This window comes from Platalea leucorodia, assembly GCF_965183815.1.
Source record: "Platalea leucorodia genome assembly, chromosome: 7".
Classification (NCBI taxonomy): domain Eukaryota; kingdom Metazoa; phylum Chordata; class Aves; order Pelecaniformes; family Threskiornithidae; genus Platalea; species Platalea leucorodia.
Window position 1 is genome coordinate 70,249,993 of NC_138829.1, and position 27,768 is coordinate 70,277,760.

The 27,768-nt window shown below is 40.8% G+C and overlaps 1 protein-coding gene across 2 annotated transcripts in view; it reads left to right on the top strand.

Moving 5' to 3' along the window:
* Positions 1–6,946: 6,946 nt before the first annotated feature.
* The window catches only part of PPFIA1 (PTPRF interacting protein alpha 1), a 61,091-nt gene continuing 40,269 nt past the window's right edge, over positions 6,947–27,768 (top strand). Inside the window, exons 1-2 of one of the 2 annotated variants that reach the window (XM_082317900.1) lie at positions 6,947–7,894; positions 8,995–9,258. In XM_082317900.1, the coding sequence (XP_082174026.1) occupies positions 8,995–9,258 (264 nt within the window). In that variant the 5' untranslated portion in view covers positions 6,947–7,894. The remainder of the gene's footprint in view (positions 7,895–8,994; positions 9,259–27,768) is intronic. The other variant, XM_082317901.1, reaches the window with a different exon arrangement.

The window sequence follows — 27,768 nt, forward strand, 5'->3', positions numbered from 1 at the left end:
ACTAACTCCAACTCAAAACCCTCTGAAATTTCAGAGCAGTCAATTCTGATTTGATTTACAGCTGCCTAAATCTGACATAGATCCATATAGACCTATATTATATAAATAAAATGTCGATGTAAAGAAGAACTGTGTCAAGGCATGGTTTCTAGACGTCACGGCTTCTGTTGCCAAAGGGCTGACACATTTACTAGTGCACTTATCTTTATATACGGGCATAACCATTAATTACCTCCGTCCTCTTCTCTATAGGCCACCTTCCAGCCACCTTCCCCTCTCGTTCCTTCTCCCTGAGGCAAAGAGTCTCTTCTGTCTAGCAACCTCTGGAGACATTTGTTCGGGTAACAGAATAGTTCAGGTCACATCTATCTACTGACAAAAGAATAATCAGTGCTGTCGGCAAAAATCCTGTTCTTTCATCTATTCATTTCGGTACAAAATGCCTGAAATGTGTTCAGAATGCGTTTTGCTGATAAGTCATTAAGTCATCTATAAAGCACAAAGAGTAAATAAGGTACCGTGGGCTCGACTCAGAAGGAAAAAAAAAATGTGTAGGCGATCCTGGACTATTTTCAGCGGAGGTTTTGTGCTAGCATAGGGTGGCTTTGAGGCTCACAAAGGAAATTTCAGTACAAATGAACGTGAAGCGCTCTGTGGGCAGGATGCAGCCCTGCGCTGCTGTGAAGCGAACGGAGGAGCGCTTTGCTCCTTCGCTTTCTGGTGAGAAGCTCTTCCTCAGCAGCAGGTGTTTGTCCTCAAAACCACCCTGCCGGCAGGGAAGGCAGCTCGGCACGGCCGGACCCCGACACCTCGCCGGGCAAAACTCACTGGCAGGAAGAGGTTGCTGTTTTGCTGAGCTTGGATAAACATTAGGATCTAATTAATCATGTGACAGGAAAGGAAAGCTTTTTTTTCCCCCCCTCCTCCCTGTTTTTAACAGCTTTTGTTTGAATTTCATCACGTGGTTTTGAGGTGCAAAGAGATATTTAACCTGGGTCTCTGAACTGATTACTTTGCTGTCAGCTGATTTAGAGTGTGGCTCTTTCTGGACATGTCTACAAGTGTTACGTCTCCCTAAATGACATGGACGGGGAGCCAGACCTCTTGCTGAACTTATAAAAGAGATACCATACTCATTTAGTTAAAAAGACCTGAGCTGCTAATGCTCTTGATGTTGTATGGTGTATCTTGGGTTACATGCCCAGGAGGAGGAAAAAAAGAAACCGCTTTCCTTGTATTACAAAGAAAATAGGAATGCTGAGAAATATTTTGGTATTTTGCAGTAAATACCTGGGAGTTCTCCTGACTTTATTATTTCATGTGTATTATGTGCAACACAGAGCATTATGCAAAGATCTGATTATTCAGTCATGTTTGTGGCATTTGAAGCCCTGACCGTATGCTGATCCAGTCTGGGCTACGGTGGACTGCACACAGGGACAGCAATGGCTTCAAAATCAGCCCTTTCAGATATTTTTGAGGCGCCTCAGAAATTCTGCTGTATCCACAGTCTGGGCTTTGAGTGTAGCATTCACAAAGCGAGGTGCTTAACGAAGGTATTTGCAGTATATCATGTGGGAGGCGTATTCCTTAACTAGGATATTCTGGATTCAAGTTCCCTCCTGGACTAAGCCATCCTTTTGGGCATGAATAAACACCTAGCTCTTTATACATGAGGAGCCGGTGCCTCCCTTTCATATAGCAGACATTTGTATGCCATGGGAACTCTATTCCCACCTGAGGCTGAAACCCATTTCTCAAGAAAGTGCCTAACCACTGACATTTCCATCTCTCCTCTGAAACTTGTGTATAGAGTGATACATGATTTGAAGGTGACAAAGATAAAGGTGACAACTCCTTGAGGCTGAGGAGGGTCTACAGCTAAAGCCTCTTAGACGGGAAGTCCAACCACAGATGAGAGGAGCTGGGAAAGTTGAATGTGAGAGCGTCTGTGCTTTGTTAACAAACTGGTTGAAGTGAAGATTAATACATAGAGTTCATTCATATTTATTCTCCATTTCAGAATTGTGTGGTAGGTTCTTTGCTTTCATAATGAAGTGTGATTACAGTTGGTAGTTGGTACGACTACTATTTTTGGTTTTAACCATTCAAAGACAAAAGAAAACTTAGTTTCAAAAGAAAAAACAACCATGTTCCAAGTCATCCCAAACTGAGAGAAAATGTAATGACATCTTGAGGATCTGGGTGAATACCGAGGTTCACTTATGAATTTATTCTATAGAACCTGGGTCTGAGATCAGTTAATCCGACTGGATGTATTGCAGTGTCCAGTTTGATAGAGATTCTATCAAATTCTATAGAGATTCTAAATTCTGTGCCTATTACAGTGTTTAACCTTTTGCCCTCATATTCACAAAGTCTCCATTTGACCCATATGTTAAACGAAAATCAAATCCGGCCAGACTCTTTCTACTAATGTTATTAGTTTTCATTTTTTATGTGTGATGAGTTGAAGTGAAATTGTGTTTGTTCATGCAGCTGTAAATTCCACTTTATTTTTCAGCCTTGTTTTGGTTTTGCTTGAACACTTTATTTTGAAGATGCTGCCCGGACAGTTCCTTAGACTGAAGTCCTCTTTATCCACAGAAGTGGTACAGCAAAGGTAATCGAGATGAAAGGTGAGGATTTTGCCTTTCCTGGCATGCACTGTCCACCTGAATTCCGACGTGGAAGGACTTCCTTGACTTGCAACACTGATGAGGCAGAGCCAGGTCAAACAGTTTCAACCCATTTGAACTCTGACTCCCAAAGGATGAGGACAAAATAATGAACACTGTCCTATCTGTAAATGTATCTCATGACTCCATCGCCCTCACCACCACCCCTGACGCACCCGAGAAACATATTTACAGGGAACAAAAATTCAGACCGCAGTTTAGGAAGGGGCAAGGCACAACCTATAAGGTCTGCAGTGAAGACTTGGTGCTCGGCAGTGACCCTGCCACAGGGAAAACCTCAGCACTGGGAACCAATTGCCTACGCTGGCTCTCAGATTCAGATCTCTGCTGCCATGCTGGAACTGTTCATTGCTTGTCAACTAATGGCAACAAGATATTTCCCTTAAGTTCTTGAAAATATTTTGAAATGGGTAGGTTTTGTAATTTTTCAATTTCTTTTCAAAAAGTAGTTATGGTCTCAATCCTACAAATTGTTCCCTTTGGAATTCTGAATAAAATTCTGAAATAAATTTCTGAATTCATTGAAGCAACTGCAGTGTGGAGACTTTGGCTGGGCTGAAATTCCAGGCTCTTTGTTGTCAATGGAAAAAATGTTGCTTTTCTGGTAATAAAGAAGCCTAAGAAATACCTGATTGTAATCAGTTGATGGTAGCTTATTTTAGCATGCTTTAATTGTTACACCTGCACGTTTTATTTAAAATTTCATCATGCAATAGTTCAGGCAATATACTTCAGCTGCAGGTCTCCATTTGGAGAATGATAGAAAAATGAGCATTTCTTAATGTACCTTTACCAGTTTGTCTGTAAAATATGGTTTTCCTCCTCTCAGAATTAACATGTAATGCTGCTCTTTGCTTCAAAAGTATTTTTTGTGCAAGTGTAAGCATGGAATCTAGAAACTGTATAAACTGGACCTAGAGCAGAGCAGTGGATGTAATGTCCAAAATGGCTGTTCTGCCAGTACAGGTGGAAAGACTTATTTTGCCTGCAGGGCATTATTTGAAGAGCTGGTGCCTAGACTATTATTCATAAATGATTTCACAATGAAATCAGTAATTTTCAATATTGAGGGCTTTCTGCTAAAAATTAAGCAGGCTGTCACTTTGATACTAGACTTGCAGTATAAGTGACAACAAAATGAAGATAGCAGGGGGGAAAACTTTAATCTTGAAAAAAGTTACTATAATTTTTCTTAAAATAATAAGCAAGAGGAATTTCTTTGATTTTTTAAAACGCTTTTCAGTTTCTAAAGTCTCACTTTATTAGATTGGTATCAGTTTGACTTATTTATATTTTTATATTACCCTCCTAAATATTGCATTATAGAGGAAGGAAAGAATTATCTGGAACCCTAGTCTGAGAGGTAAGGAGATACCATCTCTGCTCTTCTGCCAATACATTTGCATGCTATGTATTTGCGACCATACTTAGAAAACTGGGTTTATTTTTCACTTGCATATGAAGAGTTTAAGTATTTTTACTAGTGGTTTGCCTAACTTTTCAACAAGCAGGTCAAGCTGGCAGGGTATTTTTGTTTTCTTTAAAGAATCAGACAAAATCAGCACCTGTACTGTATAAGGAATACAGTCGTCGATGAATTGCATGCGAGTTATAGAAGACAATTTTGTTGATGTGGGTAAAGAGAGAGTTTGGGGCAATGAAATAGAAGCATTTATCTGTAGAAATGTGCTTAGAAATAAAGAGCTGATTACGTTCAAAGTAATCTTCAGGACCTAGTTTTAAGCATGAAGTAACTACCTTCGTTTGACACCCAGAAATACGTTGCTATGATTCATAAGCATGGCCCAGATTTTGCTGATAGTTCTACCTTAATGCGAATTCTGTGGAAGAAACCCTCAGTGTGGGTTAAACCCTCAGTTGAAGGAGAGGGCCAAGTGGATGATGCCTTCCTTCCTCCCATCCCATGATAATTTTAAGTAGTTTATGTTAAAATCAAAGCTTATAAGTTTCTAAATATATCAAAGCTTATAAATAATAGCATTGAGCTTTACTGAGACTATTTGACAGCACAGGCTAATTCATAACATTGGGAGGTTTCCTCAGGAAGAGGACAATTGATTTGGGAATTTTTTTTGCTATTCTTTCTATATTGAAAACTCAGATCTCAGTATTTATTCAGTTACACTTCAATGGTGTATTACTCAGTGTTAAACCTGTGCTACCCAGTATTTGGCAGAACTCATGATTTGAATGTGCCTTATAATATTTGGCTTTTTCCTTAAAGTTCCACCTCCCAGAGTCATGTGATTATATCCAAAACTTCAGGAGGAAAAAAATAAAGTCTAGACCTCATGGCTATAGAGGAAAAGCTTTAAAATGTGGCCTGAATTCACCCTAATGGCTCAAATACCAAAGGGAAGGAGCACAATGTAGTAAATTCAAATTGTAAAGATTTTCGTATTTGGGGGAAAGAAGAGTGACTCATTAACGGTCCTTTCTATCCAGTGCTAGGTGTCGATATGTTGTGTTTACAAATTAAGTGTCATATAATCCAGTCACAAAACTGCACAACCTTCAGTGCAGGGACTGCTGCTTTTTTGGCATGATGTGCCTCTGTCTGCGTAACTGGCTCATGATGCTTTTCAGAGCTTTCCACTATAGAAGCAAGAGTAGGGTCCAAAATGCAAATGCTTTATTCATAGTAGTGACACAAAAAGAAGAGGGAAAAGAGATATTTCTAAGCTTTGCCTACAAACTCCAACCTTACTCAGGTGCATGGAAAAAATTTTAGAAACACGATCATCCAGGAACAGAGTAAAAGCTGTATAAACGCAAGTGGAAAACATTTATATGCTGTTTTGGAAACAGCTTACACAGGAAAAAAAAAAGTTCTTTTGTCAGCGTAGCCAAAGCCCGTTTCCTGTGGGGAATAAGCTACGCCGGCGAAGTCACCCCTCGCTGGAGCCGTGCTGGGGACACGGTGCCACTGCGTCCTCACAGGGCGAGGCGGGAGAAGCCTTCGTCGCCCACGCCGGGCCTTCGGACAGCACACAGACCTCCTCTGCATCATGGTGGAAGACGGCCCGTTACACCGCTTCAACCGTTGTGCTCTGCGGCCCGCAGAGCCACTCAGGCGTTGGCTCCTCCAGCTGCTTTACACACCAGAGAGCCGCTAGTCACACCGTTACATTGGTTAAAACCATCACCTCACAGCTCGGCCAGCCGCAAGGCTTGAACACATGGCCTACCACCACCCGCCCCCAGGTATTTTTGAATGCACGCTGCAAGGGTGCAGGCGGAGGGCACTGGCGGTGGGCTGAGGCCAGGGGAGCAGCTCCAGGATGAGCGGGCAGGCCGAGGCGATGGGAGCGGGCCGAGGCGATGGGAGCGGGCCGAGGATCGGGGCAGGGCCCGGCTCCTGCTCAGCCTGCGATGCCCGCAGCAGCAGCACGCTGCAGGCAGAGCGGGCAGACCCGCCTGGCAGGGCCGTGCCGCGACACGCAGGCCCGGGAAGGACTGCGATTGCGGGGCGACTCTGGCACAGGCAGCGGTGATGACTCCGGTCCTGCCCTGTTGCTCAGCCCTCAGCGAGCACGCCTCCTACCCCGGGGCTCTGCTCCAGAGACGTGGCAGCCCTCCTTTCGGGCGGACACCCGTGGGCGGCGGGAGTATCGCTTGTAGGGGAAGGGAAAGGGCGCTGACCCAGCCCGGGGGAGCGGGACTCGAACCCGCGGCGCAGCGCGGCGGGGAAGGAGGGCAGAGGCGCCCGAGCCTCCCCGCGCGGTGCATTCTGGGCCCCGCACTGATTTATGCAGGAGCCGCAGAGGGCGCCGGGAGAAGCGGGAGGCGGCGGCGCTCGGTGCTGGCGCGGCGGGCGGGCGGCGGGTCGGGGGCCGGCGGCGACGGCGGCGGCGATCGGGGCTCTCCGGGCGCACGGGGCCTTTGCCGCCCCCTGAGGCCGCGGCGGCACCGCCGGGCCCAGGCCGCCGCGGGACGCAGCGACACCTACCCGGCCTCAGCCGGCCCCTCGCCGGCCACCACGGACGTGGAGGAGGCGGCGGCGGCGGGCGGAGCCGGGCCCGGCCCGGAGGGACGCGAGTCCTCCCGCCGCGGGGGAGCCTGCCCCGCCGCTCGGTAGGGGCCGGAGGGAGGGCTCGCTCGGCCCTCGCGGCGCCGGGGCCTCCGCGGCCGGGCTCGCTCCTCAGGGGCTGCGCGGAGCCCGAGCCGGCCGTGCGCGGGCTGCCGCCGCCGCGGGGCCGCGCTCCCGGCGCCGCTGGGGCCTCGGGCGCGGGGGGAGGCCGGGCCCGGCGCTCCCCGTGAGGCGCGGCGGGGCGCAGAGGAGCCCCGTCTCCTCGGCCAGCAGCTTTGTTTGTCGGGCCCTGCCGCGGAAGAGGAGCGGCGAGAGCCGGGCGGCGAGGTACCGGTGCCCCCGTCTCTCTTCGGGGCCTTCCTCCCCCGCCTGTGCTTCCCGGGCGCTGCCTCCATTCCCGGCGGGTTTCTTCCACCCCTCTCGGCTGGATATCTCGGCTCCGGAGCATCGTCGGTGGGAGCGGCCGGAGCGAGAGCGGGTGGAGGACTAACACGGGGGAAACAACAGGTCTCCCTTCGCCTCGCCTTCCAAAGCGATACCAGCGCCTTGCTCTTGGGATTATAAATGTGTGAACTAAGACCCAGGAAACTGGAAGGAGAGCCTCCCGTTGGAATTAACAGAAGAGAAAAGAAGGGAGGCTTTTCCAGATCCTGTACGAGAAAGCTCATGCTGTTTTCCCATGCTGTCCATACTCTCTTTAATAATGTGATTGTGACCTGAGTGGAATTTATGAGCGATGAACTATTGAAGCTTGTTGCACCACTGCATCAGACTATTTTTTTTTTTTTTTTTTTTTTCCTCAGCACATGATTCCCCCATCCCAGCTGTTGCAGGACCTCTGGGCTGGTAATAGAGGGATGGGAAGCTGAGACAGTTTATTTTCATATTCTTCTTTTCTGGGGACTTGGCTAGTTAGCTGAAGCCGCTGCTGCTTTTTACTGGATCTGCTCTCTTCTCAGCAGGTTTATTTGTTTTCATGTGCACGGAGTGTTTCAGTTAAATAGACATTGAACTAGAGCTGAATGGATGCTTTGCAATCTGAAAGGTTTTTTGGGGTAACAAAAGACTACTAAAAACAGAGAAGAAGTGGTACTGCAGGAAACCTGGGGCCTGTTTTCCAAGCCTTTTTATTTTATTGAGCAAGGTAAATAATGTAATGGTGTTGAAAATACAGTTTATCGTAATCACGCATGAAAATGTTATAAAGCACTTCAGGCTGTGCCAAGCCTTTCAAGGGATTGAGAGATCCCACTGTAAGGGTCAGAATAGGTTTAATTGTTCTTTAAAATGTTTAGATATGAGCGTGAAATTTAAGGCTGAGAACAAACTTGTGGTACCTGAGAGCTTGAGAAAAAACATTTTTTCTGATTTGCCTTAGGTTCTTGTAGGTTTGTGATGTTGAGAGAGGCTGTCTGAGGAACTTTGGAAGGCTTAGTGGTTCACTGAGAGTGAACAGTAATTATATTAGTGTTTTTTCTCCATGCTTCTTAAAAAACTTGATGCCTTAGCCTCTTGTAAGGATCTGTTAGGGTCTCTTAAATTTAACAGTAGTACAGTATTTACATGTGCATGTTAATTGCATTCATACTCTGCCTTGAATTATTTTTGCTTACCTTCACTTTTGTTATCTACAGTGACAGCTGCTACCACTTCATAATGATTTTTTTGCCTTTTATCTTCCTTTACCTGTATATCTCCTGAATTGGACTATTTGGATTTACCACTAATTTACATGCATCACTTTTACCATAGGCTTTCCACAGCCAGCATAAGCTCAAAGTACTGGTTTAGATACTATCTTTGTATGTTTCAGGCGTTGGAAGAAGCAGATAATGATTCTCAAAATATGCAGTGTAATCAGTTACTGGTTTAAGTGTATAATTTTTGGTGGCATGCTGCGTGCTTATCTTTGTTTTTTTAAAGATCTCAGCAGCAGTTTACTCTTAAAAAATATAAATCCATTGAAATGAGGTCACAGTTTGAAACGTAGCTGTAAAAATCTGGTTTTGCAAGAAGTCAGAAGATTCTCATTATGAAGTGATGCCTTGATTAAATTGTATACCTTTTCTCCTGCAGTCTTAATGAAATAGTGGCAAACGCTAAGGTGTTGGCAGCCTTTGCTGATGCTATCATTGGGAAAGCTAAGTTGGTATTATGGGTAGTATCCAAAGTTCCTTTGCTTATCCTGTTTAGATTTGTTTGACTTCAATTTATGGTCTTTGTTTTGTCTTATTTTGTTTCAAGATGATGTGTGAGGTGATGCCAACCATCAGTGAGGCAGAGATTCCCTCTGGGGGAAATGGAGGCCATGGTTCAGGTTCCCCGTTACAGTCAGATGCTGATTCCCATTTTGAGCAATTGATGGTATCCATGTTGGAAGAAAGGGATCGCCTTCTGGAAACACTAAGAGAAACTCAGGAGACGCTAGCATTGACCCAGGGCAAGCTACATGAAGTTGGTCATGAGAGAGATTCCTTGCAGAGACAGCTGAATACTGCACTTCCACAGGTATGGACGTTTTGAAAGGAAGGTATCTTTCGGTAATTTTTGTATTCTTTATGTTTTTTTCTTGGCTTCTGGTATATTTATTTTACTGAAGAGTCAGGTTATGTTAGGGGAAGATCAATCTAACTTAGTACTTTCCTGAAGGATCTGTTGGTGCTTGCTTGCTTTGAGAAAGATATAAAAGCAAGGCAAGCGGGGAACATCAGCCCTTTCCCTCCAGTATGCTTTCCTAGTTTCTGGCATTTCTTTGGCTTAGCTTGAGCGTGAAGTCTTATCTACATCCTTTTGTTTAATAGAACTTGATGGACTTTCTTCTGTCACTAGTGTTTTTTTTAACGTTGTTTCTAACTGCCTGATTCATTCACATGCTTAAGAATTGCATACAGGCCATTCTGGGAAAGCAAGCAGGTCATTCTGGTACCATGATGGACTTTGATTTAAAAACTTGAAAAGTTCAAGACTGCAACCTTGTGAATACATGCTGAGTTGTCATGGCAGTGTAGAAGTCTGAGTGTGTTGTTTAACTCATGTAGTTCCTTTTGGAGGGTTTGGATTTGGGGTTTTTTGGTTTTTTTTGGTGTTGCTAGGAGTTACTAATTATTGACTTTGGGAGGATGCAGCGTACCAACATACAGCCTGTAGTGCTACATGTGTTACATAGGGCAGTAGTGTGTAGTTAGGAAAGGTGATTGGTGTCTACAGAACTTCTCGGGTTTTATCCATTCTAGTTAAAAAGAATACAAGTGAACTTTGAACACTTTGAAAAGCATTTGATTGTAGGCAAAGCAGAGGCCGCTTTCAGGTGTCAGTTAACTGTTGATAGCCTTATACTTTCTAGCATGGTTGGTGGTTGTTGCAAGTATGTCATGGTGATGTTATACTTGCATACATTATTCCAAGAATACTTATTATTTTTACAAACATTTACATATCCTTAAATATTGTAGTTACTGTTTATACACTTTAAAACAGTAGTTTTAAACACTTCTGTTTCCACTGCTCTCATTATAATGTAATCACTGTATGACTCTTGGTATGGTAATCGGTACTGGCAGTTACTCAGGGTTAGAAACTAAAAAGTAATACATGTTAATCTAGTTGTGTTACAGTGGTACGATGGAAATCAGAAAGGAGAAGTTTCCAACCTTTGCTGCTCCTTGTGTTAAATCATGTGCTGCAGGCAAAAATCATTCTTTGTTTTTTTTTGTTGTAATAATTGTGGCTTCTCTTTAGCCACTATTTCAGGTCTGCTACATTAATGGATGCCATTAACCAACTGTATGATCTGTAAACTGTTATACTTGAATTTGTGGCTAAGTAGAATCACCCAAGCTCTAAACTGTACTGTTCCTTTTTTCCCTTTCCAGTTCTCAGCTTTCCTTCCTAAATCTAGTAAGCTACTTACATGTAAACGTTTCTAAAAGATTAATGCAGTTAAAAAAACAATTCCCATTTTCAAGAATGTCATGATTGTATGGTTTCATGTGAAATCTGTAGGAAAGCAAGTCTCACAGTTCAGCTGAGAGAGAAATTTTACTGTAATTTTACATAAACATACAGCAGTGTATGGATTTTTGTAGGCTGCTGTTGAAAAATGCTGTTGTCATGGTGTGAAAACTGTGCCACTTTTGTCCTCAGTGGTGCTTAGGCTCAATGGTTGTGGAAGGTGACAACTGATGATGGTTTCCAAAGTAAAAATATTTTATTATTCTTGCTACAATCAGAAATAACTTCTGTATTTGACAAGTTTTTGTTGTTGTTATGTTAAAGAGTCAGTTACTTCATAGGTGTAAATTTCTGATGAGGTGAAAAGTTTGGGTGTTTTTTTTTTTTAATTCTAAATAAGCATTCACTAGGAAAACTTTGTGGTGACTGTAATATTTGAAACTATTCAAACTTTTTAGTTAATTATTTCAAGCTGGGCATTCTTTTGAACTGGTGTCTCAAATGACCCGTTCTTTAGCTGTGGATTGCAAGGAGGGGTAGAAGCAGGATAACTTGAAATTTACTGACAACTGTGCATTTTTTCAGGAAAGAAGGGATTTAGTAGTGTACATTTTTTAAAGTTTTTTTTTTTTTGTCATAGTAGTTGTTTTCAATTTAGTAGAAAGAGATGTGAAGATCAATTTAACTAGTTGTACAAATACTAGTATAATTGCATGAATTACTAAATCACTATGTAACCAACGTATCATTTCTCCCTCAGGCTTGGCATGTAGCTTGTAACATGTCTTTGTAGTTGATTTTGGAGTACTTTATCTTAAGGAGTATTGAATTGAGTTGTTTGTATGTGCAGTTTTCCTGTTTTATATATTTAGCTGAATCAGCCAGTTAGACCGTTCTGATGACTGATAGAAACTCGTTGTATAAAAGAAGGAATGCCAGATTGATTGCTTCTGTACTAAAACTACTTCTCTGTTTTTAGTATGAAGGCACTCAATTTCTAATGGCATCCGTGTACTTAATTCCTTACATTCACTGAGTTTCTGTGTATGGGGAAGAGGCTCGTACTGGTGTGTATGTAGTTACAAAATGGCAAATCGGTGCTTGTGTGTTTGCACATCTTGTAGATTATAAAAGTAAATGCAATTTATTCTGCAGCAATGATGCACGTCCTCTGAAGTGTCAGAGAAGTAGACTTTTCTAGTATGCTTGTAGTGTGGTGGTCAGCTAGTAATTTAAAGACATCAGTTCTAGCTCACATATCCCAAATAGCTGTTTCAGGTTTAAGACGACTTTTGTTGTGGATGTCTAATTCACAGAGAGGAGAGCATTCTAATCTTACATAGATGTGCTTTATCTGTTACATTTACACAGAGTAAAACTGACAAGTTTTTCTTGTATGGACAGCTGGAAATGAAATACATCAACATTGCCTTGATAAAATAACTGGATTCTTGGCAATGCTTTTTGTTTTCTGGGAGTTACCTTCTATTACAGATTACCCTAGTCAAACTGTACTCTGACCTTGGAAGATGAACTTGGTGAAATCAAATTGCTGTGCAAGAACTTAAAATTAATTTTATTCTTCCTAGAATTTTTCGCAGAAGAAACGAAAATGAAGTTTTTACTTCGAGAACTTAAAGAGAACTTTTATTTTTAATGTAAACACATTCAGTTATGATTTAATTATGGTCTTAGTGGATTTAATTATGCCCTACATGTGCCTTCTAGAGTGTATTCTGTACAATTCAAGGTTTGTGTGCTTAAAATTTGTAAGTTAAAAGCATACAGGAAAACCTGTGAAACCTGTGAATCATACAGGATGCTACTGCATTTAGAAGTTAAATTTTGAACTTAAGGTAGATGAGGTCCAAGTGACCACCAGCTCTTGCTATTAAGGTGTTGCAGGCTTGGGTTCAATTTGCTGGTAGAACTTCATGTAGAAGATTCTGTAAATGACAACAGCATGCTTGTTTTGGGTGGAGAAGACTAGAGTTTAATTTACAGAGACTCTGGTACCTAGCACAAATAAAAGCAAAGTTGATGAATTCACAGCTCTTATCGGGATGGCAATTTTAATATGTATGTTAAGAATTTTATAAGCCGATGTACAAATATTATGCTTATGTAGTACAGCAGTGCTGTTATTAAGATCCATCTTAATCTTGCGCTTCTAATCTTTTGGTCTTAAATTTATCGTACTTTATTTTCATTTCTGTGCAAGGTAAGTAAATTAAAAGTTTTTTCTGTATTTGTGATGGTCGTGTTCAGAATTTCTGTATTTTGCAAAGTATATATAGGGGCAGATGAGAACTTTCTGTCAGAGGCTGTGTGTGTCTGTGTAAATAAGAGCACTTTACCGTAATGTGGAGTTAAATGTGGAGAAAAAAAAAAAAAACACAACAAAACAAAACCCAAACGTACCTATAATTTTGGTTTGGCTTTGGCTTTCCTAGGTTGCCCATTGTATCTTAATTTAAAGTGAGTCCCCAGCAGGCCATCTTTAGTTGCATTCTATCTATAGCAAATATTTTATCACTACTGCACGCTTCAGTTAAAAATCGTTTGTCTGTTTATATTTGTATTCAATTAAATTCAGGTATGTTTCTATAGAATGATCTTCCTTAGACAATCTCAGAAATACTGTTCGATGTCTCGCATGTGAGAAATATCTGAACACTTGGCCTGAAGACTGCCCTGGTATTGTTTTATAATTATGAACTTAAGGATTTAGTTGCCATTTTAATAATGGTGTTATTTGGATTTCCTCCAGAGAAGTTTTAAATAATACAGGATGTCATAGATGTAGAAATGAGGTTTTGTATTGTACATAATATGAAGAACACAGTTGCAGAAAGTACATTAAGTAAAGGGCTTGCCAAACTTTGCAACAGCTGAAATTTCCTTAGTATTTTAAGTGCAACTCCATTTACAGTATTCAGAAGTGTTCAGCCTTGAGGTGACATAGCTTATACTTCTTGCTCTAGCAAGCTGTGGTCCTGACTTCTAAATAAAAGCCATTAGTCTCAGCAGTGAGCCTGTGTGTCCAGAAATGATAGAGATCCAAAAGGATTTCAGATGTGCAAATGTGTGTCAGAGCAAACATATCCTCCACTTCTCTCATCCTGTTCTGACAGCAAAGATGACTCTTTCTGTTGCTTTGTCAGACAACTATAGTTTTAGTCTTGTCTATGTTGAGTTGCTAAATCTTGCTTGCCTCTTACTGTTAGTAAATTACTGGATAGATTGGTCTTTATCTACACTAGTTTAAGTCAGATGGAGATAGGAGTTAATGTTTAGAATTCTTCACTGACTATATCAATAAACCTCAATTTCCCTAACATTTCTTTCTTTGCCAGGCATAGAAACAGCCAACTTTTGACCAAAACCTTCAGAATATGAAATTATCTGAAAGTATGCTCTATAATTGGGCAGAAAGAGAAGTAGCTACACCTCAACAGTATAGTGGAGTGTATTGAGGACCAGGTCTCTAGCGTTTGTTCTGACTTCTTTGTTTCTCATTTAAATATGTTTGGGTGAGTTTGTTTATTGAAACATCCCACCCCTGCCCAGCAGACATCTGCTTGCCTATTGTTAGCAACTTGCTGTTTATACTGTGCTTTTAATTTAGGTTATCTTGATTTATAAGTAGACCTTTTAGCTAGATTAGATTTAGAATTAAAGTTTTCTTGTATTTCAAGGTGAACTTTAGTGCTGTTATGATGTCCCATCAATGCCTTTAATAAAAAGATTTTATGAAGTCTAAAACTGTTGTTTTTGTTTTCCTTAGTTTATTTGTAGGAAGAATGTTTTGGTGACTACCCAGAGATGCTTTTTGTTTGTTTTTACTAGTGATTTGTGGATGTAGCCCTGAAAGATGAGCTAGTGATTATTTTTTCCTCCTCTTCTGTTACTATGTACAAATGTCTGATAATGGGTTTATTAATGTTTGGTGTGCTGTAGTCTAACTTGCAGTCTAACAAGCAGGCGGTATGTAAGCTTGGGTGAAAAGAGCTGTAATCAAGCTGTTTTAAAAAATATATAGTATATTTAGAACCAGGTGAACTTCACATATATACTCATCTATGCTAACTTGCCTGTAGCCTCTTGTGTGACAGGTAGTGTTTATTTTGGTATTCTGAGAATTCTTCATCTGCAAGCCCTTCTGTTTTTTCTCTGTTCTTTTTAAGAGTATAACTAAAAACAACTTTAAAGATGTTTGTTAGCAAGACTTAAAGATTCAGTGTGGCTACATAGTTCCAATTCCCATCTAGATGTTTAAAAAAAAAAAGGAAAAAAACTCTTGGAATTTTTTTTTTTAAGATCAATATGAATTAAAAACACGTTCCCCCCCCGTTCTTAGTGTTTTAACATGTTAACACACTGGCTTGTGACTTTGGTTTCTCCTTCTGGTATTTATTTAGGAGAGATGGATGTTGGTTTACTGGCTATAGGATTTGATCTTAGAGTTACTACGCATTTGTTTGTGTTTCGATATATGTAGATGCCTTATGGTTAACAATGTCACGGGAGAACTTGAATCTTTGGAAAGAACACTTTAGCTGTCTGTCAGTAATTTTGGTTTTTGCACTTCATAAGTTGGCACCGCATCCCAGTACACAATATACTTGACACTTTAACTTGATTTTGCTTTTTTAACTTTCCTGCTTTAAAGGAATATGATGGAGGTCTTCATGTAAGCTGCTTTTAGCAATATAGGCAGCTTAAGTCACTTTAAGTCTGTAAGGCTGACTGATACCTGTTGACATATATTAGAAAATACTTACCACCATCTTTTGCACATATGGATCTCAGGCTTCAAATACTGAGAAGGGATAAATATGCATCGTGTGCATCAGGTAATCTGGGTGTTCGTAACTTTCCAAGTGTATTTTGTTGTAAGCCTGCCTGTGGATTCTCCAAGTGTCAATGGGGAACTCTGTGGCAATTCTTGCCAGGAAAAATGTTTTCACATTCTCCAGGCTGAAAGAATTATTATTTTGCTGTCGAGTGGAGTGAGGTTTTTATTCAACTTGATTTTTTCACAGGAGTGCATGGAAATACTGTTTCTGCATTTTGTAAACTCCAGATAATTGTGCAGTGAGCTGAATACATATCTGTAGGTCGCTTGAGGAGATTACTCTCCTAGTTCATATATTCCAAATTGGAGGAGTACTGTGATTACAATACTTGTTAAAGTTAATGCTCAGTTTGATGTGTTGCTTTCTTTTAGGTTCTCTGTAAATTGCTGTGAATAGTTGGTTAACTTGTTTTTTGCCCGTGACCTTTATCTATTTCAGACTTTACCTTGGGTTTCATAGAAGCTCCACTGAAAATCAGCTCCTTTTCTTCTGATCGGCATGACAAGGCTCTGGGGCCCGTTCCTTCAGTGGCTAGAGCTGTAATATTTTTAAGAAGAGAAGCTTTGTTGCTTAATTTTCTCTTCTGCTTTTCCACAGTGGCTAGCCTTGAACTTTTCTCATGTGTTTGTGTTCGTGTCTACTCAGGATATGGTTTTTGAGGATGGTAGTGAAAATCTTAACGGGAATATAATTTTGGTTGCATTTAAAATATACTATGACTTTTAATGGGTACATATGAATAAGAACAGTTAACGTGTTTTCCCATAGTTAATCTCTCTTATGGTTATGTTTTCAGAAATATAAATGTTTAGAAATAGTATTTTGTTTTAGAACTTCTATGAAGTGTTCCAAGTTTCCTTAATGGAAAAGTCCTTACGCTACCAGTATTAGGCATAATCAGATATCTTCAGGACAGATCTTAAACAAGGACCATCACTTGTTCAAAGGGCCATGTGGACAAAAGCTTGAAAAATTCGACATGCACGTCCTTCTAGTTTTGTTGAGGAGAAAAAGACTTCCACTTGGAAAATAAGCAAGTCTTCTCTATTTGTTGTGACAGGAAAATGGGCAGCCTTTGGTTCCCCCCCCCCTGCCCCGTAGAACAGTAGTCTCTATTTGGATATGCTCTGAGCCATGCTGTGTTGTGCCTTACTCCTATTGCTAGAACATGGTAGATTAAGTCTGCTTCACATCTAATTGTCTAGAAATATTCTGAAGCACAACGCTTGCTTTTTTTAATCCTTCCTCCCATATAAGTATGTATCGAATTTGGTTCTGTTCAGTTTAATTTGTGTGTAGGGAAACATTGGTTTTAAATGCATATTTACCTTCTTTAAAGAATTGCGGGGTAGAATATCTGGTAAAAATGAGCAAAGACTGTAGACCCCGGGTTAATGAACTCTTTACTGTTGAAAGAAGTGTTTCATTTTCCCCCACCTCAAATTTACAGAACAGCATACAGTACAAGGGTCTAATTATATAAGCTTAGGTAGCTGAATAATTTACATAGTTAAAAAAAAACAAAACAGCACAAAGTCACCTTAAGATATGCAGTTTAAACAAAGAATTTTTGTGTTGACCTATACAAAGTTTAGGCTGACTCGGTGTATGGTTGAAAGATCTAACTATGGATGTTCATATAAAGAAACTACCTTGCAGTTGGTTGAAATTTATTGATCGTTGTCTTCTCACCAGTGGCAGTTTCCTGTAATGAGAAATGGTGTTTATTTTGAATTACTTGAAAAGGAATTTCAGCTGCCCAAATCCTTGGTGTAAAAGATAAAACTTTTTTTAATGTGGAGAGGGCTCGCTAAATAAAGAAGATCATAAATTCCTGTTATTTTAATGGTACTGGATCTATGGTTATCTCAGTAAATAGTAACCAGTTTTATTAACCTGGTTTAGTACCGTTTCTGAATTTTCAAGCATGATCATGAAACAAGCCACTGAAAAGGGAGAGAGAGATCTGAAAGTGGAATTGCTTGTTTGTGTTATTGTGTGCTTCGTACAGAATGCTTGATAAGAAAGTTTTCTCACTGTGTAAATCGTTTTGAAAAAGAAAACTGGGGGAAAAGGGAATTCTGCTGTATACGTCTGAAAGGATCTCTGTCTTGATCAATGGCAGGGTTTAAATTGTGGATTTGGGGATTTTAGTTGCAGATTCTCAAATGTCTTATGTGAACCTACCATAAAAATAACTTAGCAATATATACTTTTGCCAATAGGATGTCATAGTCAAAACTATCCTTTTCTTTGCACTCCTATCCATAAATGGGGAATCGGCTAGCTGAAATGGCGTTCTGTAACATGGTGGGGTTCATGGGTCTCCGATAACCTTGCTGAATGAGTAAGACTGCCCCTAAATTCTGTTACTAGCTGTGCTTTTCACTGTAGTTTGTGCTTGAGTAAGACTTGTGGATTTACTGTTCCCAATGGGAACCTGAACTCTGTGTAATTTTATATTCTTTTAAGGTTCTGTTGTGTATCGTATTTAAAGTCCTGACTGACGTCTCGCACTTGAATCTCTTTGTTTCTACTAGGATTTAAGACGTGGGCTACCTTTTTGTGTTTTAATTTGGAAACCCAGAAGTAAACGAAACTTTTGACCCAAATCAAAGGTCATTTAAAGATTTAAATGGGATTTTGTTGTTCAAAGAGCTACCTGTAGTACTAGAAGTTCTTCAGATAATCTAATTATGGGTGTAAAGGATGACTCTGCACCTGAGAGACCAAGGTTGGAACAGCAGAGTGTGTATGGAGGGCGGTCTTGGATAGATGGGTGAATCTGGTTGGGGTTTTTTCATGTTTATGCGTGTCTTAGGTAAGCTTCTAACTTCAGAATATCTCTTCCAAGCTCTCTGTATTTGCTGTATTACATTTGGGTGAATGACTAAAAGTTTGGTTTAGATAATTTCAGGGGCGCTTCGGGATACCACTGTGGTTTTGTTTTTGTTTGGTTTTTTTTTTGTTTTGTTTTGTTCCTGAGTAATATATTTTTCATGCAGTATTATCACCTTTTTGTAGTTCATGGGGAAAAGGCTTGGAAGGTCATAACATTCTTTTAGCTTTGTGTTGAAGAACACGAGGCAGGTGCATCTAGTAATTTCTTTCTTTTAGAACATGCAGCTTGAGTTTTCAGAATGTCTTTTGAGGGTGTGGTTCAACAACATTATCTTCCAAAAGCTGAGCCTTTGTTTTAGGAAATCTGGAATTACTTGACTTCATGTAAAGTGGAAATGAAAAAGCTTTTTTAGGCTTTTAGCTTTCACTGCTTGTCCATGGAAGCTTGTCCTTTTCCCCTCCTGTAATTTTAGTTATGCTGATACTTACCTTGGTGTAACTCTGATCCCTTGTTGGAACTGTAGTCTTTGGAGACTGCGTAACACTCTTCTGTATTTTGTCCAATGGTTGTAAAAGTTTAAGTCCTGGGAGGTAGTAGAGGAGAAATGGGCCAAGCATGTCTTTTCTCTCAACTGAGTAGGAGGCTGCAGGGTTTCCTGGCTGCATCATCTTTCCCTTTTGTAGCCCAGTGTGGAATAGGAGCTGCTTCCTCTCCTCAGACCAGGTTCCTCACCCGATCCATCTTTTACTTCAGCATATGTTACTGGTTACAGCATATTAACAGACTGTCCTCATCTCGTCTCTTTTTTTTTTTTTCTTTCCTTCCCTGCCTTTTAGCATTATTCGTATCCCTGGTTTTGTTCTGTGATGTAACGTGCTTTTTGGGTTCACGTAGTTATGAAGTTTGGAGCTGTTGATTATGTATATCTTTTGTGGCAGACAAAAAAATTACTTTGAACATTAGAAAAAGCTTAAAAAAGAAAACACCCATAGAACAACACTTTGACACTTCATCTGTGTTGCTGAGTTAAGCTTTTCTGTGTTTAAATACCAGACTTGTCTGTTGTAAGACCTGAGACTCTATTCTTTCTGCACGGGCATTAGAGTTGCCTTTATTTGTAAAAATCAAGCAACTTTTCCATGGAATGGTCCAGTTGCATTTAGTTCAAATATTGCAGATTTAGATATATTTAGCTTCAGTTAGCCCAGTAAATTCACTTAGTATGTAAACTGGGGTGACAGAGTACAAAGAGAAAAACAAAATGTAAAGAGCCTGTAAGTTGAATTTCCTGCTGAAGGCATGTATCTGTCCTCATTGAGTATTACTTGCTTAAACAAGTTTGAAATTATAAGAGCGAACTGTTCATCACTTGGCAAAAAAAAAAATATATATATATAATAGGAGAGCACTGACGGGGGAAGTACATGTTGATGCTTGTTTAATGAGGATGGCTTGGCCAGCCTTATTAAGATATTCCCAAGCACTCCCTTTTAACATGGTGTGAAAAACGTACTTTACAACTAGTGGCCACAGAACTAAACCTGACAACTAGAGGCTAAGATGAATAATTAGAATAGGGCAGGGCAGTGCCTCAGCTGCTGCTTACAGTTTTTGCAAGCAGAAGTATCTTGTCACTGAAATAATCATGCATGAAGGATCTTGTCCTGGGTCTATTTCTAAAAAATAGTGAAATATTAGTCATGTGAGGATGAATTTTTTAAACATGCTAGAATGCAGTATTGAGGATTAAATAATTTTTAATTCATAAAAGTCATAGGAATTTAATACTAAATGTCAGCTGAGCCAGAATTGTGCTATTTCTTGTGAGTGCAGTATGTTTGGAGTTGATATACAGAAAAAGACTTTTTTTTTTTTTCTTGCCCAAGGAAACTGACAGTTCAGTGTTGCTTACAACTTAAAAGATCTCGCTATAGCTTTTGTAGTAGCTGCTTAGCCTCCATAATGGGGGGGGGTCCTAGGAAAAATACTAAACTTGTTAAATTTGCTCAGCATATCTTGCAGTTTTTTTTACGGTTTGGTATTTTTGAGGAACATTGTATACTGTGGAATCCTGTATGGGATCCCAGGAAATCTTGACCAACTTTATGTGGAGAGGAAGAATGTCAATGAAATCTCTATAGTGTCATGTTAAAGATGGAGACTGGTTTTGTCCCATATCTGGTCAAACTGGTAATGCAAGATTCTTCCTCTTTAATTAAGTACAACTGTATTCTCCTTTTGCCATAGTGGGTATGGGTGTGGGTAGGTTTCTTCACTGACATGTACTCCAAAAATGGAGATGCCTAAAGCTATAACTAAGAAGTTGTGCTACTACTTACTGTATTAGTTACTAATCAAAATAGACTGGGCTGGTGTGCAGGAATGTGGTAATTCATATTGTGAAACCCTTAGAATTCACTGATTAAGAGCGTAACTGAGAGGCATTTGTTTTTCTAACACCCCCTGAGTATTGTAAACTTATTTCTGTGTTAAGGTAAACTATTCTTCTGGAATATTGGTACTTGGACTGGTACAGTATTGGAAAGGATTACTCTGTTACTGACCAGTCTCAACAGTCACAGTTCTGCACAAAGTAGCCAGACACATCCCAAGTTGAAAAGCCTGTTTTTCAATGATGACTAAACTTTTCCTGATACATATTTTAGCTGATCTTGCACATTTTTCCAAGCTGAACAAGCTTGGTATGGTTTTGAATACTTTTGTGCCATATCTCCCCTTTCAGGGGACGTATTCACATATATCCAAGAGCAGCTAAGGTGGAACTCTGCATAACCATGACAATGAAAAAATTCTAGCCATGTGATGGAAGAAGGTTTTCTGCCACCATTGCACATGAATAGATGCTAAGTTTCATGCAAGTCTGAAGAGCACTTCTGTGTTTCCTATGCTTGCTGCTAGGCAGCTGTTACCTTACAGCTGTTGTAATGGTTCTGCTTTTGGACTTCTTTACTCAGAAGATTCATAATGTTGCCTGAGTAGGGACAACATTTTAAAAGTATTTTACAAAGACAAGAGAAGAAAATAGTGTTTCTAGTTAGTGTTCAGTTTGTTCATTTCTTGTTAATCCTCTGTGCATGCTGTTAAGTTGCAGGGTTCATAGAATCATAGAATGGTTTGAGTTGGAAGGGACCTTTAAAGATCATCTAGTCCAACTCCCCTGCAGTGAGCAGGGACATGTTCAACTAGGTCAGGTTGCTCAGAGCCCCGTCCACCCTGACCTTCAATGTTTCCAGGGATGGAACATCTACCATCTCTCTGGGAAACCTGCTCCAGTGTTTCATCACCTTCGTTGTAAAAATTTCTTCCTTAGATCTAGTCTGACTCTACCCTCTTTCAGTTTAAAACCATTACCCTGTGTCCTATTGCAATAGGCCCTGCTAAAAAAAGTCTGTCCCCATCTTTCTTATAAGCCCCCTTTAAGTACTGAAAAGCTGCAATAAGGTCTCCTTGGAGCCTTCTCTTCTCCAGGCTGAACAACCCCAACCCTCTCAGCCTCTCTTCATAGGAAAGGTGTTCCATTCCTCTGATCATTTTTGTTGCCCTCCTCTGGACCCACTCCAACAGGTCCATGCCTTTCCTGTGCTGAGGACCCCAGAGCTGGATGCAGGGCTCCAGGTGGGGTCTCACCAGAGCAGAAGCAGAGGGGCAGAATCACGTTCCTCAAGCTGCTGGCCATGCTTCTTTTTGATGCAGCCCAGGATACGGTTGGTCTTCCGGGCTGCGACAGCTCATTGTCAGTTCGTGTCCAGCTTTTAATCCACCAGTACCCCCAAGTCCTTCTCCACAGGACTGCTCTCAATCCCTTCATCCCCCAGCCTGTATTGATGCCAGGGGTTGCCCCGACCCAGGTGCAGGACCTTGCACTTGGCCTTGTTGAACCTCATGAGGTTCACATGGGCCCACTTCTCGAGCTTGTCCAAGTCCCCCTGGATGGCATCCCACCCCTCAGACATGTCAACCACACCGCTCAGCTTGGTGTTGTCTGCAAATTCGCTGAGGGTGCACTCAATCCCACTGTCTCTGTCATTGATGAAGATATTAAACAGTACTGGCCCCAGTATGGACCCCACTTGTCACCGATCTCCATCTGGACATTGAGCCATTGACCACTACCCCCTGGATGCAACCATCCAACCAATTCCTCATCCGCCGAACAGTTGACCCGTCAAATCCCTGTCTCTCCAATTTAGAGGGAAGGATGTTGTGGGGGACTGTGTCAAAGGCCTTACAGCAGTCCAGATAGAAGACATCCGTAGCTCTTCCCTTGCCCACTGATGTAGTCACTCCATCATAGAAGGCCATTAAGTTGGTTAGGCAGGACTTGCCCTTGGTGAAGCCGTGTTGGCTGTCTCGAATCACCTCCCTGTCCTCCATGTGCCTTAGTATAGCTTCTAGGAGGATCTGTTCCAAGACCTTCCCAGGCACAGAGGTGAGGCTGACAGGTCGGTTGTTCCCAGGGTCCTCCTTTCTACCATTTTAAAAATGAGCGCAATGCTTCCCTTTTTCCAGTCCCAAGGGACTTCACCTGACTGGTGTGACTTTTCAAATATCATGGAGAGTGGCTTGGCAACTACATCAGCCAGTTTCCTTAGGACTCTGGGATGCATCTCATCAGGTCCCGTGGACTTATGTATGTTGAGGTGCTTCAGGTGGTCATGAACCTGATCTTCTCTTACGGTGGGAGGGACTTTGCTCCGCCAGTCCCCATCTTGCCATCCATCCACTCGAGAGGTGTGGGAAGAGAGGTTGCCAGTGAAGACTGAGGCAAAGTTGTTGAGTACCTCAGCCTTCTCGTCTGTTGTTACCAGTTTCAGTCTTGCTCATTGGGGAGTACGCTTTCTTTGACCTTCCTTTTCTGGCTGACGTATCTGTAGAAGCCCTTCTTAGTATTCTTTGCATCCCTTGCCAAATTCAGCTCCAGCTGCACCTTGGCCTTCCTGACCCCATCCCTACACAACTGTGCAGCATCCCTATACTCTTCCCAGGATACCTGTCCCTGCTTCCGCTGCCTGGGCATTTCCTTCCTGCCCTTTAATTTGGCCAGCAGGTTTCGACTCACCCATGCCAGTCTCTTGCCTTCCTTTCCTGATTTCTTTCAGCTTGGTTTGCCCCCCAAGTTGTTTTTTTTTTTTTTTTGGAGAAAGCCTTTGGGGAAAAAGTAAGTACTTTGGTATAGTTGTTCCCTGTTTGATATGTAATCTTTGATACACATCTGTAGCTTTAAAAGTAGTTTAAAAGTCTCTGTTAAAAAGGCTATGGTGAAAATGGGTAGTGTCCACTCTGGGTTAACTGAAAATATACCCTGTGTGATCTACCATACTTTGAACAAGCCTCAGATACTGGCAATGATTTGTTATGGTTGATGAAAAGATTAACAAGCTACGTGGAGAAATTATGGATTCTTAATCTTTCAACGGTCGCAAGGCTAGTTGCCCTACAGGAAGATGCTTGGCAAACTGCAAGTTGTTAGACAGCAAGAAGGGTAACTGGATGAACTTTTCTGACTTGTTTAAACAACTTCATGTTCTCTTTCCTTAATTTCACAGACCTACAAAGAGGCTGCAGGATGCAGCTGTGGCTTAGCATTGACTTCCAGTGTATTACCAGCTAACAGTCTTGTAGATATCATTTGTTGCATATATGACTATTTTATTCATTATGTTGTATGTAGGTCTAATTAATGGTGGAGCTTGGAAGTTCCTCGGAGATCGGCATGTGTACCTTGCAGTGCAAAGTACGGTATATAATCGGTGATTGTTGGCTCTCCAGTGATGCACAAAGACACGCTTTTGCATGAGGCTATGGCCCTAGTCTCGAATACATAACTGTTGTATGTTATGTTGTATGTATGCTTGTACACAGCACTGTTTTGCTGGGTTTAGAGAAAATCAAATGCAAGAGTATAGGCGGTAATGATTTTGCTAGTCTGGGTGTAGTTAATGATACAGGCTGTAGTTAATGATTTGAGTGTAGGTGGCTCCAGTTCGCCTGTCTCCAACCTGTGCTTTGCTCTGTGTACTGAGGTTTACAGGCTCACTTTCCAAACTGTTGTAGCATGTATAAAGTTTGAGCATTGATTAATGTGGTGAAGGGAGCACCTGTGATGCTTCAAGGAGCGAGAGGCTGAATCCAGCCATGTTTGGGTTCCGGTACTTTTACCCCCCACACCCCAAATAGGAAATGTCGATCAGAAATGTGTTAGATCAGGGAAGGGGACATAGAGGAGGGAGAACGTGGAATTGATGTGTTTCTACTTCCCTTTTCATGTTACTTCTGCATTCCTCTTGCGAAGCTGCCAAATGCCACCCTTCATGTATGTTTTCTTGCATGTCAACATGCAGCGCTTCCTGCAAGCTCCTAGCAATGAAGCCTGGATTTAATGCTTTGTAGTTCAGGCTCAGTGAACACTGCATATAAATTTAAGCAACTCACTCAGGATGGTAATTGGAAACCTATTTATTACCATGGAGACTTGGCTTTACTGTAAGCTTTTCCATTTCGCTATTGGACATATGTTTGGTACCTACTGGCTGTGAATTAAGAGTTCTTTTCCTCATTACTTGTCAAATGCGAGGCAGTTGATTGTACTTTCAGCTCCAAAGTGGACTGGAAAGAGAGAGTTTCATTCCAGAGCAATAACGTTATGCAACTGTAAACAGTTTAAAACTTAATTGCCTGTTTAGGATTGAGCAGTGTTAATGGCAAAGCCTAGATGGGTCAATCCAAGAAGTAACCTTGAAGAATACCGTACTAAAAAAGAGGGCTGGAATGATATAAAGTTACTCAGGTTTAGTATTAGTCACTGACTGTCAGCTGGCAGCAATATTCACTTCAGTGTTTTCATGCAGTGCTACGGTTTTTGCTAGAGAAAAAAAAGGTATGTTTTTTGAGTTAAGGAAAATATAAACTTCTGGGAGTTGACCAACGGTGGTATTAAATATCTTAAAATATCTCAATGCCACTAGTTGGAATGTGAGAATTTTTTGTAATAGTAAAGAAATCTGCACCTGTGTTTTGGTAGTGGTCTTTTGAATTATAAAACATATTATACATAAGGAGAAACAGGAAAGGAGGTTGATGCTTTAATTATATTATAAGCCACAGTGTATTCTCACTCTGGCGGGTAGTTAGCTCTAGTTGGAAAAACAGCTACTTCAAGCATGAAAAACCTTTCAGTGCTCTGAAACGCAAGAGTTTGACATAACCATATTTTAATATTACTTTAAGTATTTTCTTACATTCCCTTTTAAGTTGTTTTTGAGAACAAAAGATAAATTTAATTCATAGAACTTATTCTCTTAATGCTTGAAATAAGCTTTATGTTTCCAGGTTGGAAAATCCAGGCTGCTTGATACTTACTGGAAATTAATTTCACTAGGTGAAAAACAAAATTTTTTTTCATTATACGCTCTAGGCTGATTTTTCCCTTTCCCATTAGCACATGCCAGAGATATGGAAAGGTTGAGAGCAATCTGATTTATTATGTGGAACAGGCAAAGCACAGTTTGTGTTGGTTGTTGTTTCTTCTGGATTTGTTGTTAAAGTGTGTGTAACTTTTCTTGGAAGGCTGGATTTAATGATTAAAACATGTCAATTCTTTTCAGTTTTAACTCTAAAGACCCTTTAACTATTTTATAATTCTGATGGTTAGCTTAAAAAAACAAAAACCAAAGACAACCAAACAAAAAAACCACAAAACTGGTATGACTTAATGGGTACAAAAATTTGCTTGCTAGGAACTTCCAAATATATTGGGGATATTGGTCACTGTGTGCTACCTGAAAACTGTTAGCCTTAAAATGAAGTGGCTATGAAATACCCTGTTAAGCTTAGATATTTAGATTTTCTTTGATTGTTCTGTTTAAGACTGTGTATTTGTCATTTTCATGCATGCATCATTTGGAATAATTGTGGTTTACATGTAGTGTAAATAACATGATGGAAACTTACCTCAGATTCCATTGGTTTCTCATCCCTGATGGCCTGCACTTTCCCTGGTTGTTGTTCTCATGCTCTCTTCAGCCTCTCAGACTTTTGAGTGGGTTGTTTGATGTGTAGGCTACAGAACATAATGTTAACAGTAAACCAAAATATTACTTGGAGACGAAACAGAGAAACTCCACTCACATATTTCTCGTGGAGATGTTCCTAAAGATGCAACAGTTGCATCTTCATCCTTGTATTGCCAGAAGATACTACTTTCATAGTGTTTAATAATATTTTCTTTGATGAATTTAAAATATGTTTCTTTTCTTATCTCTTTTCATCCTTTAAATAAGCTTTCTGGTCATGTTGTTGCCTGTAATCCATGATTCCTTATGCACTCAAGAATGGTGTTGCGTTTTATTGTGGAATAAATTTTTTTGCTTGAGCAAATTCCAGGCAAACTTACAGTTCTTTTGTCTGTAGAGCATCCCTAATACACAGCTTATGTTAATAGACTTTCAGGGATTACCTCTTTCTTTCAAGTTTTTCCCTAAGTTAAATACTGTCTTTCCTGTCAGATAGTATTTATTGGTTTGTAATGTACTATCTGTGGAACCTATAAATTACGCTTGTAATAAACATGTAGCGAGGTGGGGGTTGGTCTCTTCTCCCCAGTAACAAGCGATAGGACGAGAGGAAACAGCCTCAAGCCGTGCCAGGGGAGGTTTAGGTTGGATATTAGGAAAAACTTCTTCACCTAAAGGGTGGTCAGGCACTGGCCCAGGCTGCCCAGGGCAGTGGTTGAGTCCCCATCCCTGGAGGTATTTAAAAGACGGGTGGATGTGGTGCTCGAGGACATGGTTTAGTGGTGGACTTGGCAGTGATAGGTTAACAGTTGGACTCGATCTTAAGGGTCTTTTCCAACCTTAATGATTCTATGATTCTATGAAGAGAACTGTTCCCTGAAAGCTGTAATATTCCTGGACCGAGATTTTGCAAGTAACCAAGTGGCTGTCAGCTCAGACATCAGAAATGTACGGGCTTGACAGCTAGACACTACTTGATCCAACTCTTGGAAGGATGTTCATGTTGTGGCCTCTAAAATACTAAAGGTTGAAGGTCAGTTCTGAAGGTTGATGTAGAAGAAACGCAATTGCTTTAAAAAATCATGGAGCTTGTGGACAAAAAAAAAAAAAACCCAGAAAGAGTATTACTGAACAACAACAAACTAGTTTTCTCTTAATTTAGCTTTTTCTTGAGAGTATTTATTTCTGGCAGCAAGAGTGTCATATTTGGAACATTCAGTTGGTTCAGAAAGTTACTTTCTTCAGTAAACATTTCAATTTAGTATAGAGTACAAGTGTTTGTCAGTATGTTCTAATGAATATTTACCTAGTATATTCAGCACTCTCCGACTGA